Source organism: Thamnophis sirtalis, unplaced genomic scaffold (genome assembly GCF_051295495.1).
Source record: "Thamnophis sirtalis isolate CommonGarterSnake01/CBP01778 unplaced genomic scaffold, rThaSir2_p1.2 scaffold_11, whole genome shotgun sequence".
Lineage (NCBI taxonomy): Eukaryota > Metazoa > Chordata > Lepidosauria > Squamata > Natricidae > Thamnophis > Thamnophis sirtalis.
The window spans coordinates 56,575,089-56,594,778 of record NW_028261391.1 but is presented as its reverse complement, the minus strand read 5'-3'; the positions used below and the strand labels follow the sequence as shown (position 1 = coordinate 56,594,778).

At 35.6% G+C, this 19,690-nt stretch overlaps 1 protein-coding gene across 12 annotated transcripts in view; it reads left to right on the top strand.

Moving 5' to 3' along the window:
• Nucleotides 1–16,834, top strand: part of ABLIM1 (actin binding LIM protein 1) — a 203,895-nt gene extending 187,061 nt beyond the window's left edge. For 6 of the 12 annotated variants that reach the window (XR_015698075.1, XR_015698073.1, XR_015698077.1 and 3 more), the window contains 6 exons: nt 2,189–2,283; nt 2,384–2,480; nt 5,036–5,109; nt 5,545–5,605; nt 5,981–7,326; nt 9,071–9,151. Coding sequence is in view for 2 of the 12 variants with exons in the window: in XM_087725860.1 (XP_087581986.1) it covers nt 2,192–2,283; nt 2,384–2,480; nt 5,036–5,109; nt 5,545–5,605; nt 5,981–5,988; nt 7,252–7,326; nt 9,071–9,151; nt 10,258–10,371 (602 nt within the window). In the remaining 10 variants the exon portion in view is untranslated. Of the gene's footprint in view, nt 1–2,188; nt 2,284–2,383; nt 2,481–5,035; nt 5,110–5,544; nt 5,852–5,980; nt 7,327–9,070; nt 9,152–10,257 lie in introns of those variants that run through there. The other 6 variants (XR_015698078.1, XR_015698076.1, XR_015698079.1 and 3 more) reach the window with 3 other exon arrangements.
• Nucleotides 16,835–19,690: the final 2,856 nt, after the last annotated feature.

Here is a 19,690-nt window from a genome sequence, read left to right as displayed (position 1 = left end):
TTGCCACATGTTAAAATCAGGCTCTTTTGGCTTGTTGTTAGACAGCATGAATAATAGCAAAGCTTATATGGCCCCAATTGCATCATTTTTGTGCTTAACTTTATTTTCCATTCTGCCTTTCATTTTTCTAACTATTATTTTTAGACCACGTGTATTCCATGACACATTGTTTAAGTTTTATCACTCAGAGTTGGTTCCTACCTGTATAAATCAAAAATGATTAAGGAATTCAAAATGAGGTTATTTTGATGGACCAAATTCATTGTTTCTTCTGCTCGAATTAAATATCAGCTTCATGCAAGAAAAAGATAACATTTAGTGACATTTTATTTTAGCAGTATTCATTATAAATCTGAACATTTAAATATGGGTTAGGACATATTAGGGCATTATACTATAACTGAGGACAGAACTATTACATATGGCTAATTTTTCTTCTATTCAATTGTGTTCCATTTTTGGAACCTGCCAGTTTTCTTGGCAAGATTTTTGCGAAGTGGTTTGCCATTGCTTCCTTCCTAGGGCTGAGAGAAAATGACCAGCTCAAGGTCATCCAGCTGGCTTCATATATAAGGCAGAACCAGAACTCACAGTGTCCCAGTTTCTAATCTGATCCCTTAATCACTACACCAGACTGAATCTCATTACCATTTATTTACATTAATTAAAATGATAAAGGAGTAGTACAGAAAATAGTATCAAATGATAAAAGGTGATTAAAAATTACTATCAGCAGTGTGTAGCTTACCATTAGTTTGTGTCAAGATCAGATTTGGGATGTCAAAAAAGCAAAGTATGTGCATAATTATTTAAAGTACTATTTTTTTTTAAAAAAAAATCCAAATATGATAAAATGTCCTTTGTAGAATCTTCCATCTTTTATATCACAGTAATTTGATTGAGTTTGAAATTAGAATAAGTTGAGGCCAGTTGCTGCTCCTTGTCATATATCACATTATACTGAATTGACCAGAGGTGGGTTGCTCCCAGTTCATATCAGTTCAGCCAAACTGGTAGTGGTATTTTGGCCTGGTTCGCATAAGTGGCAGCGACCCAGGCTCGCCATGCCCCCAAACCAGTTCCCCGGTCGCTGCTGCCATTCCCGGAATGTTGTTTAGTAATGCGCATGCATGCGCAGTTCACTGTAAATTGTTCTGTGTATGCACAAAGAATAGCAATAGCAGTTAGACTTATATACCGCTTCATAGGGCTTTCAGCCCTCTCTAAGCGGTTTGCAGAGTCAGCATATTGCCCCCACAGTCTGGGTCCTCATTTTACCCACCTCCGAAGGATGGAAGGCTGAGTCAACCTTGAGCTGGTGAGATTTGAACCGCCAAACTGCAGCTAACAGTCAGCTGAAGTGGCTGCAGTACTGTACTCTAACCACTGCGCCACCTCAGCTCCTAAAACACTTTACATTGAACTACGCATGCACAGCATGCGCCTGGCATGAGCACAAAGCGTGCACGAAGCAAACTGGTAGTAAAACCAGGAGAAGTTCACCTCTGGAATTCACCAGCTTTGACTAAATGAAGTTAGTACAGTTATCATGATAGATTGAGATTGTTAAAATCATATATTGATTTTACTATAACTAAAAGTAAGAGGAATTATATCAGCAACTAAGGATTTATGGTTTTTTTTTTTTAAAAAAGGTATAGGATACCCTCTAACCCTTCAGACTAATTTAGAATTTGAGACCAAATATATTTTAGTTCCTAAAATATCTTTAACAAAGCTATTAAAATAGGGTTTTTAATAAACAAAGTAGAAAAATACTATGGGCCAAATTATGATTCTAATATTGGAAATACAGTGAATAAATAGCTGTGACAAAAGTCTTCCTACAAGTCTGGTCTCTATTTTTCCTCAACAGATTCCTCTTACTTAACAAAATTCTCAATATTAATCAGAATGTTACAAATTATGTTTTATATTCTGTAAAATTCTCAGTACATAACATTATGCACTTAATCATCCAAATGGTTTCATTTAATGTATTATTAAATTCAGAATCAGATTATTTGAGTAACACTGTTTTGAGACAGAATTGGTGGGTTATTTAGGTATTTACTTACGTATTTAGTTAATTTCTTCAACAATCAACTCAGAGGAAATAGTAGGTTGATTATTGCTCCTTATACCTATACTTGAAATAAGTAGTTCTTTTTACTGTGGCTTATGGAAGTAGGTTTTGATATGAGACGCCGATCCACTGGTAGAGATGAAGACCTAGAAGAACTTCAGAGGCGCCGACAGCTGCAGGAGGAACAGTTAATGAAGGTGGCTATCATCTGAATGTAAATTCTCTCTATGTGCCAAAATCTGCATGATGTGAATCTTTTTATCTAGCTTACTTTTTCCTTGAAATTCTCATTTGCAGCTAAACTCAGGCCTGGGGCAATTGATACTAAAAGAAGAGATGGAAAAGGAAAAGTCTTTACTTGCCAGCAGATGTTACGATTCTCCAGCTAATTCATGTAAGCAGCAAAATTAGAACAAACATAAAGGATTGTGGGACATGATGAGCTAGGACAGTGGTTCCCAAACTTGGCAAATTTAAGACTTGGGGATTTCAACTCCCAGAATTCTCCAGCCAGCTCTGCTGGCTGGAGAATTCTGGGAGTTGAAGTCCCCAAGTCTTAAAGTTGCCAAGTTTGGGAACCACTGAGCTAGGACTATAGTTCTCTACTGTATTCACATAGCTGACAGCTGAGCTTTAGTGAGATTTATTTTTAATAGACCTTTATAGAGTTCTAATGTAAAAAGTTGATATTAAATCTGGTTAATATCAACCTTATTATTATTGCAATTCAGTTTCTGATAATGCAAAACATGACCTCTAAATAATAACAAGGAAGTAGCTTTTGTCTCTAATGTGTTTACTGCCTATAACACTAGCTATTTCTCACAATGTATTAACAGGTGTTTTTAAATGAAGAAAGATTCCAAAAGCACATTTCACAGCATCTACTGAACAAATCCAGGAAAAGAAATGCCTAAAATCACCTGCTCCAATTATAGTTACAATTACACAAAAACTATTTCAATGCGCTAGGAAATCAGAATGTATTTTAATTTAAGACAGGATTTTGTAGCATCTTTAAAGCTAATAATTTTTCTGTAAATGATTGAGGATTATTGTCTTTTTCTGTAGCAAACTAAAAATGCCCATAACTCCAAAACCTTATCCTACAGTGTTTATACATAATACAGATAATCACAATGCTGATTTTTTGGGAAAAACACATCTGTATTACCGGTAGCTTCTAAAATAATATAAAAATCCTGTGGTATGTAGTGACTTCCAATAAATACCTTTCTAAGTTAGAACTAAATTTTGATCCCTGCTTTGGTCATCTCTAATGAAAAGCTTTTATTGACTTATTTTATAAGGGAAAATCTTCCCAGTACTAACTAAATATATATTTGCCACCAATCAGAAGCTGTTTTTTCTGCATCATTCAGAGCTCTCATAAGGATCTTTTGAAGAACATGCACTCAACTTTTCCCATGTCTTTGAGATGGCCATAGTTAGGGAACTGTTACAGGGAATTGTATACCTAATCATGGCAGACACTGCATATGGTAACTGGTATTTAGTATTGGTATTTGGTATTTATTCGATTTGTAAGCCGCCCTATTCCCCAAAGGGACTCAGGGCGGCTGAACAAAAACCAGGGGAAGGGGAAAAACAAATACAAAAAGTAAGACAAACAGGACAGTGATACAACAGTTTAAAAAAGCACAGCAAGCACAGCAAATTCGAGTAGGGGGGGGAACTCAACCCCAGGCTTGCTGGGACAGCCTTAACGGCTGTCCGGAAGGCCTGAAGGGTAGCGAGGGTCCGAATCTCCATGGGGAGCTCGTTCCAAAGGGCCGGAGCAGCCACTATACTGCATATAGTAACGCATGTACTCACCATAACAACTTTATATAGGTAACTAGGAAGACTGATTATGTATTTATATGCTGTATGCTGATGTTTAAGTTTCTTTTTTAAAGAAACAGGTCTTTGGGGTAAACTGATACATTTCAAAGAAAAAACAAAGATATAATTACTGTTTGCTTATAGGAATTTTGTGTATGAGATGCATGCTTACATGCATGTATTTCAGAAGTGGGTGCCTACTGCTTCAGACTGCTTCGGCCGAGTAGGTAGTAACTTAGCCTGCCACGCCCCCAAACTGGTTCTATCGGCACCACCAGAGGTGCTGCCATCTTGTTTTTTGCTTCTGTGCTGTGTAGCAGCAGCCAGAACCCATCCCTTATGTATTTTCATTATAATTTGGGGTGGGGTGGAGTTTGTGTCCTTTCCAGATCTCTAAAATATATTTTAAACATATTACGCCAGAAGACTCAGGGCCATGATAGTAACAAAACTAAAGAACGACAAGGATGATTACAGTTTTCATTCTGTCTGCATCAGATCACTTACTTCCAGACAACAATCTATAAAAATGATTCACTTCTGGGTATACAAATGTATCTTTGTGTATGATTACAGAGAACAGCCAATTCAAGGCTAATCTGAGACATAAATTTAGCAGATTGCTTTAAACAAGCTACTTTTTTTTAACCTCAGTCTCTGCCTCCAATTTGCACCATATGGAAACAATAGCAATCCTGGCTTGTAAATAACTACTGACATAAGAGCAGCATTTTGCTTGTTTAGTATGTGCAAGAAAATTAATTAGGAGAAAAAATGATGTTTTAAGCAATATGCATCAAAGACTCAGAATTTGACATTGTGCTGAACCATGACCATAAAGCATGACTAGCTGGAAATTGTTGCTGTGTAATGTGTAGAGTGACTTGAACACAGTTAAAATCCATTTATGTCTGTAAAATTAGAGAGGAATTGAAAATTTTACATCCAAATTTGACTTACTGGACAAAGCCAAGGTAAAGTGATTGCTTTAAAAAATCCATACGGATGCAAATTTACACTTTGAGATTTTTGATTGATTTCTAAGATGCTGTGATTTTGATGATGTATTTTTATTTCCTACTAATTATTGTTTTCTCCTTTCAGGCCTTTCTCCTTCTCATGCTGCTGCTTCTAAAACTTCTTCACTGCCTGGGTATGGACGAAATGGACTCCACAGGGTGAGCAGATCATTCTTCCCATACAAGAAAGTACACTTTAAATTTCAGTTTTGTGATTTCATGGATACTCCCAGATAAGAGGCAGTTTGGTCTAGTGGTTAAAGCACCAAGCTAGAAATCAGGAAACTGAGTTCTAGTGTTACCTTAACAATGAAAGCTGTCTGAGTGACTTTGGACCAATCAACTCTGTCAGCCCAACCCACCTCACAGGGTTGCTGGTGTGAGAAAAATAGGATAAGGAAGGAGTATCAGGTTTTCAGCCTTGAGTTATTTATAAACATAATAAATGGGAGAGGTAAAAATAACCTAATAAATAAATAAAAATAAATGAGTGTGCTATTCGCATGACCTTTGTGGTGATCTTTTTACCAATAATGCAATGTACAGATAATGTGATTTACCTGTTCATGTTTTTATTTATATATATTCATATAGCCGATGTCCACAGACTTTGGTCAGTACAACAGTTATGGAGACGTGAGCAATGCAACTCGAGGTGAGTTTGTAAAGGAAATAGAATGTGAGGTTTGGGCTGTAGATTGGTTTTGAGTTATTTTCAGCAGTTATGCTTTCTGTTGTGTTTTTATAGTAGCACATAAGGTCTTCTCTCACGTACAGCTTTTAGATACCATACTTAATCTTGAAATATTTATTTACTTGCCATTTGTTGAAAAAAGGGTGGAGAGATTGGTTCAACATTATATTCAAACTGAGAGGACATTGTAAAAGTAAAATTAAAATTTAACGAAGGCAGGAAATATATGTATTTTGGGTTGATAATTTTTAGGAAAGGACTCTGAGCTTAAAACTTTTGTGCAGAATAAATTTTATTCTAATTATGTGTCTTTTCTCAATATATATCCCTTTTTAGATTACCAGGTTGGTAAAGATTTTCGTCCATCAAGTTAACAGAAACAAATTCATCAACAGTGCATCAACTATGTTAATCACGTCTTAGAAGAATTTCTTAAAAGTTGTTAAGCTGCTTGTTTTATTATTAATGATATAATTATGACACTATGGGAAAGAGTGTCTTACTGTCAGTACAGCAAACATTTCTAAGATTGTCAAAGGAGCAATGAGTGATAGTTCTCTCATTGATAGATTTTTCCTAACTATGATACTATACAACGAAAGTCCAAATATAAATCTGCTTATTCTGTTGTTATATCTTTGCTCTTCTTCTCCAGATGGTTTCCTATCTTTTTTATATTTTATTGTGGCCATGGAATAAAAATATGCCAATGTATTTTATATAAAACAGGCTGTATAAAATGGCCAATTAAAAATGTAGTGTTATTTTTAAATATAACCCTTCTCTTTACATGTTTGAATATTACTATGTTATGGAAATCTCAATATATTGATTATAGAAAAGACTTTATTGATGTAGAAGGAATTAAAAATTTTACTTGTTAAAATGGATAAAATGCTTTGGTACAACTGGAAAGCAACCAAATATTGTAAAGATGATAGCAAGAACCAAAACAATGAATCACTCTGAGGGACAGTTTTCCTACCATTCCATTCCCTGAATAATGGTGTATGAATATTCTAGATACCGTGTTTCCCAGAAAATAAGTCTTATTTTCTTTTGATCCCTGAAATAAACACTTGGCCTTATTTTTGGGAGGTCTTATTATTTTTGAGGTGCAGGAGGCGGTGAGTGTGGTTATCTCATGGCTCCTGCTGTGTTGCAATATTTTCGGGGAGGGTTTATTTTCGGGGCAGGATTTATTTTAGTGCATGCGCTCAAAAGCCCGATTGGGCTTATTATCTGGGGAGGGCTTATTTTCAGGGAAACAGGATAAGCAAAGGGAGTATATTTTTAAAGAAGTTAGGCCCTAAATAGAGAATATTTGACATTTTTAGAACTGTTATCTTATTTTGTCAATCAGTCTTTGGGAAGAGTCCCTGGGAAGCATCATAATTGAAAGAGAGGGCCATGAATAAAAGCCACTTAAATTAGGAGCCACATCTTTATGTATAGTATATATCTGGCATAATTATATTTATTATACATATTTCTCTTGAACACATATTGATGTGTATGCACAGCATGAATACCTTTACTCTGTCTGTGTGGGTTTTGTGGATAAAGATGTAATCTATGTGTTTGATACCTATATGCTTCTGATATAGTTTAACCCAGATGGTCTCGTCACTGGAATGCGAATGGACAGAGGGGTGTCTATGCCTAACATGTTGGAACCAAAGGCAAGTGCTGAATTTATTCCTGGTGTTTCACAACAATGCAGGGTAATTTTTGGAATGATCGCATTTAAAATGTTATGGCAACCACTTTTTAATTTGTTTATTTATATGCCACTCCTCTCTTTTTCGGGGCAGTAGGACATCCCCCTTAATTTGAAGTGAGCACATAGGATAAGGAATTTAATATATAGGAAACTATACAGAAGTATTCTAGGTGGACCTAAAACAAATAGGCCATGTGAAATCAAGCAATCATGTGAAATCAGTTAGACCTGCTAGTAATGTGACAGTATTAATTGGAATAAATGAGCAGAATGTAGCGGGGATGAATTTATTCTTGGTTGTGCTGCATGCACAAAATAAAATGGAAATCAAAGCAGATGTTCTAATTGCAGTCCCATTGTATAGATTTTTATTCAGAGGTAAATCTGAATATCTGAGATTTATTCGCAGAGTCATATGATTTCAGAATTGGATCTCCAAAGCAATCGAAAGCAATCCAAAGTGTCCATGCAGGAAAGGATTGTTACATGAAAGGCCATTTTCAAAACCAGACTAATTAGGGTTGTGCATTTTCTTTGCTTATAACACTAAAAGAATGTAGGAATTGCTAATTGTCTTTTTATATCTCACTATTTTTGATGTAGTATAAAAAAATGGGAGGACGGAATTTTAAGATGTGAAGAGAAATAAATTTGAACTGAGATATACACAGTGAAAAAGAACCACTTCCCTTATTCATTCTCTTTCGCTCTCTCCCTCCCTCCCCTACTCCACCCAAAACTACAGTGAGATAAATAAAAAAGCAGATACATATATATAGAGATAAATAGATATTCATGGCCATAAAAAAAAAAAAGATTTACCCGCAGTGTTTTTCAGGCAGTCTTCCTAGAAACTCTTTTTTGTTCATTAATTTTCTTGGCCACTGATACAGGATATCAGATTAGTTCTTAAGAAATATGCTCAGAATGTATAATGTCCTGGTCATTGTGGTTTTAACATACGCAGCCCTAATTTAGGATTGTAGAGACATGAGAAAATTAAGGCTTATTTCTGAGTATATTTAGTTGAAATCTTCAGAGACTGCAAATACAAGTTTTCCACTGTCATACTGAGTTCACCCATCATCTGACTTCAAACAAATAAGACAAATTCAGACAAATCACATTCTGGTTTTGCACAATGTGAATGCAGCCTTACAGAGGCTTGTTTATATATTACCGATTTTGAGTCTCTAACGTTTATTTTATTAAAACTCAAGGTTCCTGCACAAGAGGCTTGCACTATCACATATAATTAGCTTAATGGGGGAGAGGGGCTGGTTCGATGAATAAATAGATATATACAAAAGTAGTTTAACTTAAAAAAAGAAATGGACAGGTCAAATATAAGCAAAGGAACGACTTATGAAATAACTTTTTAGCAAAGTGTTTGCTTCTGAGCGCATAAGCCAAGAAGATAAAGGCAAACCAATGGTGATCTGTAAAAGAAAGAAGATAGTAAGCATTATCCATCAGCTTATCAAGGAGGGAGGGAGGGAGGGAAGGAGAGACAAAGAGGCGATATAGATGGGGATATATTTATAATTATGAGACTACATTGTTCAGTAACAAATATTCCAAGGAAGCCATGTAATGAACTTGCAGCTGTCTTTTAACAATGACCACATTATGCTTGTGAATTTGATGTCTATTTGTGGCATTTAATAAATTCTACATAAAGGCCTCTTCTATACTGTTAATAGATATTTCCTTATGAAGTACTCATGGTGACCAACAGAGGGCGAAATAAAATTCTAAGAGAAGTGGATAGAACCAGGTTGGAGGTAAGAACCAGGTGTCCCGTTTGGCATTAGAAGAAAGTTTTGTAATGTTATGGGTTGCTCATTATTTATAACTTTACTGCATTAATCGGAACTGCTTCATCCATACAAAGATAACTAATACACCAATCCATGCAAGCCTGCTCAGAAATAAGCTTCACTGAGTTGAGTGATCCTTTCTAAAGTAAATACGTATAAAATTGGAACCACACGTATCATAGTGTACAGCCACATTGTTTCTCAAGGTTATACTCTAGTTGTAGAACTGTTTTCAATCACATGACATAATGATGTCATAATGAGTACATAGGGCCCAATTTTTAGTGCCCCCCCCCCAGCTAATTTTGGCATTGATTCTGGAGAAAATATTAATGAGATTGCGAGCTAAATACCTCTGCTATAGAGAAATACTTTGCCTTTGATGTCCATAACAGGGATCAGCTGAAGGTATAAATATGTATCTTTTTAAAGAAAAATGTGCAGGCATATTCCTAGAAATAAAACCTGGTCAAACTGATTTATTTCATCAAACTACACCTATACCCGAAATGTTCCAGTTTAAGTTTCACTCTCTTCCATTGTCAAAGGAAAATACAAGGTCTTGATACAGCCCTCATGTGTGTAGCTGCATACTAGGTTTTCTTTATGCAGATGTCACCACAACAGCATTGGCAGGCTGCTCATGTATTGAGTCTTCCAGATATTGAACATCTCAACAGGATTGTAGTCTCAAGACCTCTGGAGGGCACTTGGTAGGGAAAGGCTACCTTGAGCTAGACAAGCAACTGTTCAATCTCTAAATTGTTTGCTGTGTTATCTATTGCAATACTTGGCTATCATTCCTATTGGCTAGAAATTATGGTTTCCATCTCATTACTTAAAATCTCTGAAGAGTTAAAAAAAACAGCAGGATGTTTTGGCAGCCAAAAAATAAAAATCCAAAAAGGCCACATGATGCTTGCTATAGGACACTGGCCTTATCCATTGGTCAGGACTTTATATTACACCTGGTATATCAGATTTAATATGTTGACGGTAATGCTGTGATATCTAGATTACCTGTTTCTACTTCTTGAGTGATAATGTATTTTTGTCTTGTGTTTCTTTAGCGTCATTTAGCACCTGAAGCTTTTCAAGAAATATTTGGCATGACGATACAGGAATTTGATAAGTTACCTCTCTGGAGACGCAACGATATGAAGAGGAAAGCCAAGCTCTTCTGAATTCTTCTTTCTTGGGAGAGGGAAGATATCATATAATAGGATAATATATTATAATCGAGTCCAAACTCTTTTTGGAGAGCAAACAATCATGAAGGTGGGGAGGAGAGAAGGGACAATCTGAGAAAGGCACATACTAATGCCTTGAGATTGTGCAATGGCCTGTCAAGCTTGCCATAGGGAGAGACATGAAAGGTTCTTTGTTCAAATCTCAGTCATGGTTTTCACTCATCAAGTTTTTATATGGCATATATATTCAGTTTTCTGCCTTCCTCATTTTCCCTTGACTTTCATTCAAAGGTTGGGGATACTAATTGAGAAAACCCAGGAAGTGCCCGTAGGATGCCAGCTCACAATTTTGTGGTCATGGACTTTCCAAGCAATGAATGAATATATTCTATAGTTAAGGAAGGAGTCCTGTGTAATATATTTATCCTCTGGGCACAGCTATTGCAGCTAATTGGCCTTATTGTCAAACGGCTTATTCTTTCTGCAGGACCCATCAATAAAATAGGCTGCTGAACAGAAGTATTCTGCTGTGCTGCATACTGGCCAATTTTTTGGATAACAAGCTCCCAGCTTGCACTTGCACATATCTGGTAGTAAATTGCCATTTACTGTTTTGTTGTTGAAACTCTTTGTTCCTCCATCTTTCCTTGCATTAACGGGATATAATTTTTGCTTTAAACCTCTTGGTTGAAAATTAACAAGAAGAGCAAGTACATAAACCCAAAATTGGTTTCTTGGTTTAATGATGAAGGAGTTATTTCAACTGTCATGTTAAATGTAAGCCATAGTGTCATGCAATCTTAGGTTTAATTTAGATGTGACCTTTGCTGTGTGAAAATCACTATGACATAGTGTGGTCACGCATTGTTTGATGTGCTTCAAAATAAGCACTGCGTGGGCCAATCTATTGATGTTGTTCCTTTTCATGTTAAAATAAACAATATTAATCACGCTGGTCCATGAAAAATGGCCTGTACTGGGCCAATAACTTATTGTGATCAACTGAAAGGCATACAATCATGTTTAAACTCTGAAACTCTCTCCAGTTCTCCTTTCATAAGTTGTAGGATCTGATACATGATCATCTTTCATAGGATCTAGAATAGGTGTCACCATGCCGTCATCCTTATTGGGAAACTGAAGATTGAAGAGTGTTTTGTGAGTAGAACGAATGACAAGCAAGTCAAAAGATTGGACATTTTCAAAGTACTCTACATAGCCTGTTCCAGGATTGGAATAGCATTATTCAATCACTAGAACCACCCAATTGCAAAGGTTACATTTGAATTTTTTTTAAATGTCTATCAGAATAGTGAACTTGGAAATTTTATTATATTTTAACTATTATACGGAGTGACTTTGCTGCTACACAGTGATCATTCAAGCTATTTTCTTGTATGCACTGATAATATTGCACAATATGTCATGTTGAACAAATGTTTAATTTTATTTTCTTCATGTAATCACTCATTATTCATATAAGAAGACTTGAATTTTGTGTTATTTTACTATACACAGTTTCAAATAGATTATTTACTATCAGTGCCTGGGGAAAAAAAACCTTGGGCAATTTCTGAATCAAATGATCCGCTCAACTACATGCAGCCTTTTTTTTTAGAGGATATTGTGTGACCTGGCCTCTTGTCTACCTAAATTGCTTTATAGGTTGTGTATCTTCCGTAAGGGACGCATCAAATTTTCTTCTGTAGAATCAGAAGCCATTTTTGGCTGACAATAGGGTGCAGTGATACATTAATTTTTTTACCTGAGTGATAACTGCTACTATATAAATTTTTACTTTTTCTCTTTTAATGTGCAGTTTCTGCCAACAGTGTAATCCTATATGTATATATACAATACTTTATACTAATTTAGAAGCAAAAATTCACTAAATTAAATGAAGCTTGTCATTTAGTAAGTCTGTGTAGCATAGATGAGGAACCTGTTGCTCTCCAGATGTTGCAAGACCCCCATCTCCCTGCTTTCCTTACCATTAGTCCTGGGGGGGGGGCAGAGGACACTTGGTAATGTTATTCAACAACATCTATAAGGCTACAGATTACGTATCTCTTCCCCTGTTTAGATAGCAATTGTTATTGTAAGGTTTATGCAGGAAGGACTTTTGTAGTATTTTTTGCTCTTACACTTAAGAGCTAAGCATAGGTGGTTTCCAGTGGCATATCTGAATTTACAACAGGTGATCAAGATACTAATGGCTAATCTCTTTGCTCTTAGTTTATTATCCTCCTAAATTAGGCCACTAGATCTGGTCTGCAAAAATCCAGAGGACCATTATGTGGAAACAGACAGAAGAATTTTATTTGCAGCCATTTAATGATTTTTGCAGCCTGTGTAGAAAATGATAAAGAAGTTTTTCAGCATATCAGTACAGATGTTTAGAAGATTGTTTGGCAGAATTCATGTAAAATGTTAACTTCATCAAATGCTGATCATTCTATCACGTTGTAATTAAGTGTGAAAGGATGTTCATCAGGAGAGACCGAGATCAAGAGTCTGTGCAGTTACCAGCTACCAAGATTCTGTGAATTAAGTGTAAACAAAGGATTGGATATGACTGGGCTTGGGCCTAACAATAGGAGTAGTAATGGCACAGACATACTGGTGATATGTTATTGTTTGTGGGAATGTATCACCTGGCCAAGGATACTTTTTCTCTTGCCTACTTCATAGGTTCCTGCAAACTGATGTCCTCCAATATCCTATATTGGAATTAATATATTCTAGAAATTAAAATCCGAAATAGCTGAAGGGCACTGTTAGGCAATAGAGAAGGTTGCCCAATAATCACAAGAATAAATATACTACGACAGGGGTGAGGGGGCAATCATGACACATGACAGTTTTCATATTTCTAATTCTATTATATCAGGCAATATTATCAATTAAAACAAATTATAGCAGGAGTCAGGAGGCTCAAGGAAACTTTAGAGTGACAATGTGTAGTTGTGTTTGAATTCTGTAATTTTCTGTAATTATGTATTCGACTGGCCTATTAAACTAGCTGTAATTTAGCCAAGAGGACAATTTGACGAGTGATTTACAAAGGAATGTGCTGTTTATCAGAGCAATTGGGCCTTTGTCCCAAAAGCAAATTCTGGACTGCAAGCCAATCAGTTGAAAGAGGGCCATCCAAGCTGCCTCTTTTCCTGGACATATTATTGCACATCGATGGTTTCTGTGTGATTAGGCATCCTTTCTACTTTTTTGTCCTTTCCGACAAATGAGCTCTGGACAGACATTTGTATCTGGTGCACAGAAAGGATTAAAGCAGCGTATCCTAATTGCAGTTCATTAAATTAGCCAAAATCCAGCCATATCTCTGCTTCCTCTTTTTTCATTCAGGATGTTTATATCTTGAAAATTAGAATAATTGCTTCTCACCTCCTCATGGAATGAAATCTCCATTGCCTTTTATTCTTCAATTGCATTTCCTTAAGCTGAGCAGTAAGAGGTGTAACCTACAGCATGGTTACAGCATGGCTGCTATTTGAAATCATTCCATGTATGCTTCATATTGCCTGGGAAGCCAAGCATTTATTGGTTCCAATCACAAAGTCCAGTGCAACGCCACTCATTCTTCATTAATCAATTTTGATTTAACAAAACCTGAATTCTATATTCTGTTTCCACACATATTACTCCAAGAGCAATAACACATTTTACCTTTTAGAACAGGGGTGTCAAACTTGCACAGTGGCGTCATGGGACATATCGGGGCTTTTCCCCTCTTTGCTACACCGGGTATAAGTGGCCAGCGCATGACGCATCTGGCTCGCGGGCCACAAGTTTGACAGCCTTGTTTTAGAACTAAGATATTATAGCTAACTTAACATATCATTCCAATGCTTTGCAAACTCTCTCACACCCTGAAAACAAAATAGGGGGGGAGGGGGTTACTAAAAAGAATGCAGATGAATTCATGATTGGACAATTAGTTCATCTCTGACCAATCCCTGTAATAGTCTCTAATTCCAGAAAAATGGGCGATCAGAAATGAAAACTGATGATGATCCTTAAAGAATAACAATTCCTAGCATTGTTCATCAGTAGTTGGGCTCTTCTTTTGCAAAATGACATTGCAATTGGATTTCTACAATTTCAGGATGAAAATGAATGTTAGTCTGTGTGTTCCACTATTATTTGCTAACATATGAGCATGACATACTTTTGTAATAAAGCTTACAATTAAGGATAGGTCAGTTTGGTTTTATTTATTTTTTTAAAAAAGCTTGACAAGTAGTCCTTGACTTACGACAAAATTAAGCCAAAAATTCTGTTGTTATTAAGTGAGATATTTATTATGTGAGTGTTGCCAGGAAATTGCAACCATCATAAATATGAGTCAGTTGCCAAGCATCTAAATTTTGATCACATGATTATGGGGTGGGATCATAATTATGGGGATTATGAGGTCATAAATGTGAAAAACAAAAAAGTCACTTTTTTCAGTTGTAACTTTGAGTGGTCACTAAATGAACTGTTGTAAGTCAAAGACTACCTGTATTTATTTTGTGAGGAAGTACAATTTATTTGGGAGACTACTTCCCAATTATATTAATTTTATAAAAGAAGACTTAAAGAGGTCTTACTACAAATATAAAGGACCGAAAATCAGCAAAAATATTTAATGTGGTGCTAAAAATTGAACTGATTAGAAAAACTGAGCTTTTTCTCTCTATTGTTTTACAAATGTGCTAATGACTTGAAGTGCTATTGTATAAATAATTCGATTACCCAACTACCTACTTACCACTATCATCATCCCCCACCTTATATGTATCCAAAACACATTTTAGCCCAAATTTTAAGATTCTTTTTAAAAAAAACACTGATTCAATTGTATTCGAATGGGAAGAGTAGTACCAAAGCTGAGGTGAAGTAGATGGACTTCACTGTAGTGATGCACAAATTCACCACCACTATTTGATAAGTTATTGCACACAGCAAAATCACATCTCTTAAAAATGAAGTAAATGTCAAAAGATTAATAAGCAACATATGGCTATTGCAGAATGAATACTGTACTGTGGAAGCACAGCAGAATGCAGATTGTCATCATGGAGGACATGTGATGTGTATTGTTCAATTATTTACCTTTGTAGTGCTGAGGGGGTTGGGATTCAGAAACTATATGACAAGAAAATTATCTCCAGAAGGATATTTTATTGGTGCTTATTTACATTGTATGATGCCCATTCTTCTGTTGTATATTTCTTCTGCATTCTTAGTGCAATCTACTAAAAACTGATATTTTGGTTCTGATCCTTTTTCATGTTACAATTCCACCTTCCCACTTCCAGGAAAACTGCATCAGAAATATAGTATGAAGAAATGAAGCTAAATTGCTTCTCAAAACAGAGCTGTTAAAAATAATTTATTCCTTGGTTTGGAAAAACAGTGATGGCTCTCCAAGATTGTCAGAGCAAGCTTGATTCCAAATATATAAAGTCAAGAAACATAAAAGGGGTCTTTAAAATATTTTTTTCAATGTGCAGAATGGTTTCTAAAAGAAAGAATGAATATGTTTAGTTTCACACTCTTGGGTTATTCATCCATGTGTAAAAATACTGTAATGACCCAACACAAGTATGTTCTTTGTTTCCCAAAGGGTTCTATGTAAAATCACCAAAACATAAATTCTGCTGTAAGTTCCTATAAAGTTAATTTATGGCAAATGCCTCTTCAAGAATATAGATTTTAAGGGTATGGATTTTACATCCAAATTTAAGGCTATCAGATTTGAGTTTCAAAAATCTGGTAAACCATAAGTTGGAAGGACAAGGTATTGAAAAATATTTGTATTGTTATATCATGATTTTTGCATGCCAATCTGTAGCCCTACCAAATCTGTTTCTTCAAGAATGAGTGATAATTTGCACACAATATTTGCATACCAGCTTCTGAGCCCAAATCAAGCCCAATTAAATTAGATGGTAAAGGTTGAATATTAGGCTATTTCGCAGAGAAGACCTAGAGAAGATTCTGCTTATTCGGTTATACTGTGTATTGCTAACAGCAGTATTTTCTATAAAGTAGTTTAAATTACTGACAATCGTTATAGTGATGAAGCCATATTTCTGATGTTTAGGAACATGACTCTAATTAATAATATTTTGCTTAAAATTTCAAGGTTTAAATTTATCCATTTTTCCCATGACCAGCTGATGTTCAGAACTGAGAAAAAGCCTTTTTTCAGAATATCCCTTTTTCTCTGCCTCTCCTCCTTTTTCTTGTTGTTATGGAATAGCTCTTATTAAGAGCCTTTGTTGAAAGAGAAAGCCACCAATGCCTGTCCATAGAGTTAACTCTGCTTCTCTGCAAAATGGCCATTGTTGCTATTCATGCTGTTTGCAAATGTCACCCTAATGCCACTATAATCTACATTGCTGTTGTACTCATATCAAGTAGATGAATAAAGTTTTAAACTTTATTCTTACCCTATTGTTTTGATATTTGTTTTTCTTTATTCAACTCATATTAATACAGTGAAAATGCATTTGGTCATGCTTGATGATAAAACTTGCAACACACATACTGTTTGCAAAACAGGATAATTTGGGAACAATTATTGATAAAATTTTACACATTTTGAAGATCTTGTGGTATTTTCCGAAATGATACTTGGAGGATTGCTTAAAATATCGGAGTCAGTATTCCCTTGGCCACAAACTTTAAATTATTCAATAAATATTATTGCGACTGATAAATAACAGACACATGATTGTGAGATCTCAGCCTTAATTTCAGGATGGCATTATTGTGTAGGTCTCTTAATGTCCCTAGAATTAACATAGCATGATTTATAAGAGTTATGCACAATTATGATGTTTTTGCAAAATTTATGGATTGAGAATGAAAAATTCGTTGTCTAACAGCCTCTCATTCAATACATAGGAGTACGAGTTTGTAATTACTGTATTAGTCGAAAGCTAAAATTAGAGCAGGATGTGGTTAGTAAAGGTAAGTAGTAGACAACTGATAAGAACTATGCAACAGCAAGTCACAACATAATATAGAGCCGTGGGAGATAGAAGATAAACAGAAGTACAAAATGGAGGAGATCAGGTGAAACAACAGAAATGATTGAAATTAAAAAAATATCTTAGAATAAAATGAACACAAGTCCAAAATGTGATTGTACAAAAAGATGAAGAGAACTTTAGACTGGATCAAGAGCAGTTTGTCAAATCATTGAAAAATTGTATTCTGTACTAGACAGATCTCATATCAATTATTGTGTCCAATCTGAGCAGAATGGTTTAATTAACTCAGAAAAGGCAACAAGGGCAATAAGGAAGGTAAAAATTCCTATGAAAGCGATTGGTGGTATTGGGAATTTTTTGGATAGAGAACCTGGAAAGATGTCGCATTAGAAAGGCATAGTCTATTATATCCAGAGCTCAGAAAAATGAATGCATGTGATAGAAGATACATTTTCATTATGCAATATAAAAGAATTCTTTAAAGAGTTTTGAAATATTTTAAGACTCATGCCTTTCACCAGATTCAACAATCTTACTATTTATTTTAGTGTTACTTTGATTTGCATTTTAAAGCTTCTATTTTCTGTTTTTGTCCTTTAAACACTGTTAGCTGTCTTGCCTATACCCCAGAAATGAAAGGTGTGATTGATGTAAATCAAATAAAAATGAGTAAGTCAACCACTGCACCAGCTGAAGGCAATCACATTCATCATAAAAGATATATCAGTTGAGAATCTTATAATCTTCATCATGGGCAACAGATTTTTTTTTGGCTGTTTGTTTAATGAACAAACAGTGGAATGTGTTGGTTGCTATATATATGAAAGTGTCAGGCCAAAAGCCAAATTTATTTCATATTTGAGAAGCCAAGAAGATGTGACAATGATCATTTAACCAGCCAGCCTGATGCTTTTTGTGCACATTGACCCTAGCAAATGATTCATCATCATTATTCTTCATACTTACTTAAAGCCTTTTCTTCTCAGATAATGAAAAAAATAAATTCTAAATTCTAAAAGTCTGGTTTTCTTTCCTGCTTCCTGATACAGAAATAATTGTGAGTTTCTGACCTCTGAGTAATGATTCAGGAATGTATTACATCTCCCAACACAGCAGGGCAGCTGGTAAAGTGAATCTTCACAGCAAGTTAAAAATACAGATAATGGTGCCAAAACCCAGAACTGATTGAAACATAGTCAAATGTCAACACTAATTTGCTGCTAAATACGTACGATTCCCTGGGATTACTTTAAGTGCAGAGTAATGCACTATGGTTTTTTTTTCTTTACCAACACAGTAAAATCTCCCCTTCCCATTTTCCCCCTCCCTCTCCATTTCACATTTAGTTTCCTTTGCTTGAGTTTCTACAAGGCTGGTGGAAAAACTTAGTTCCAGGTTTTCTGTGGTGGAAGGGCCTCAGGAACATGTACAGTTCCGGGACATGAATAAAGAAAAAAAAGAGGGTCATTGTTCCAGGGCATGCCCTTTCCAGAGTTGTCCTTTTATGGATTGTGCCTTTTACATTTGCAGCTCCAAAGAGTCCAGAACAATCCATAGTTTCGATGAGCCTCTGAGCTGCTGTTTCTTTTGATAGATCAGTGAGATCAAGACTCTAGGAATCCCAACCCATGCATCATTGAGAGAGTCTAGACCTGTGAATGTAACAAAAACCGCCAATAATGGCTATGAAATAATGAATATGAAAATAAATAAATTGTACTGTATCTTTCTTTTGCAGCTGAAAACCAAACTTGAGAAAAGTAGCATTTTGTTTAAGGAGTTATTGATTGGTGCTGTTCTCTTCATTGCTTGCTGACGATGTACAAATCATTATGAAATATTTCAAATGCATGCCATAAATATCATAAAAACTATGCACTTCTTTAAAACAGGTGTGTGCAGTGTTTTAGTGTTTAATTGCCTTAAATCATGTATCAAGCCTAAACTACAAAAACAGCAGGGTGACATCCATAAAAAAATAGAGATAATTTAAATTTAATGAATCCACTTGAGTGGTAGCACTAATTATTTCCAAAACCCAAGGAGAATTGGACCACTTTAATTCTTGGAGAGGGTTGAGTAAAAAATACCAGAGTTGTTGCCTAGGCAATGGAAAATATTTTTTAAAATGCTAAAGTTTATTGTTACCAAGGAAGTTGTATGGGAATAAGTGGTGGGTTCCGGACCTCGGGGTAGCCGGTATGCTGTGCACGGGGGCAGGAGTCCTAGACAGAAACACGTGCTGCGCGCACGTGCATGCACAACCGCCCTGCAACACCTAGCTCAGTGTTTCTCAACCTTGGCAACTT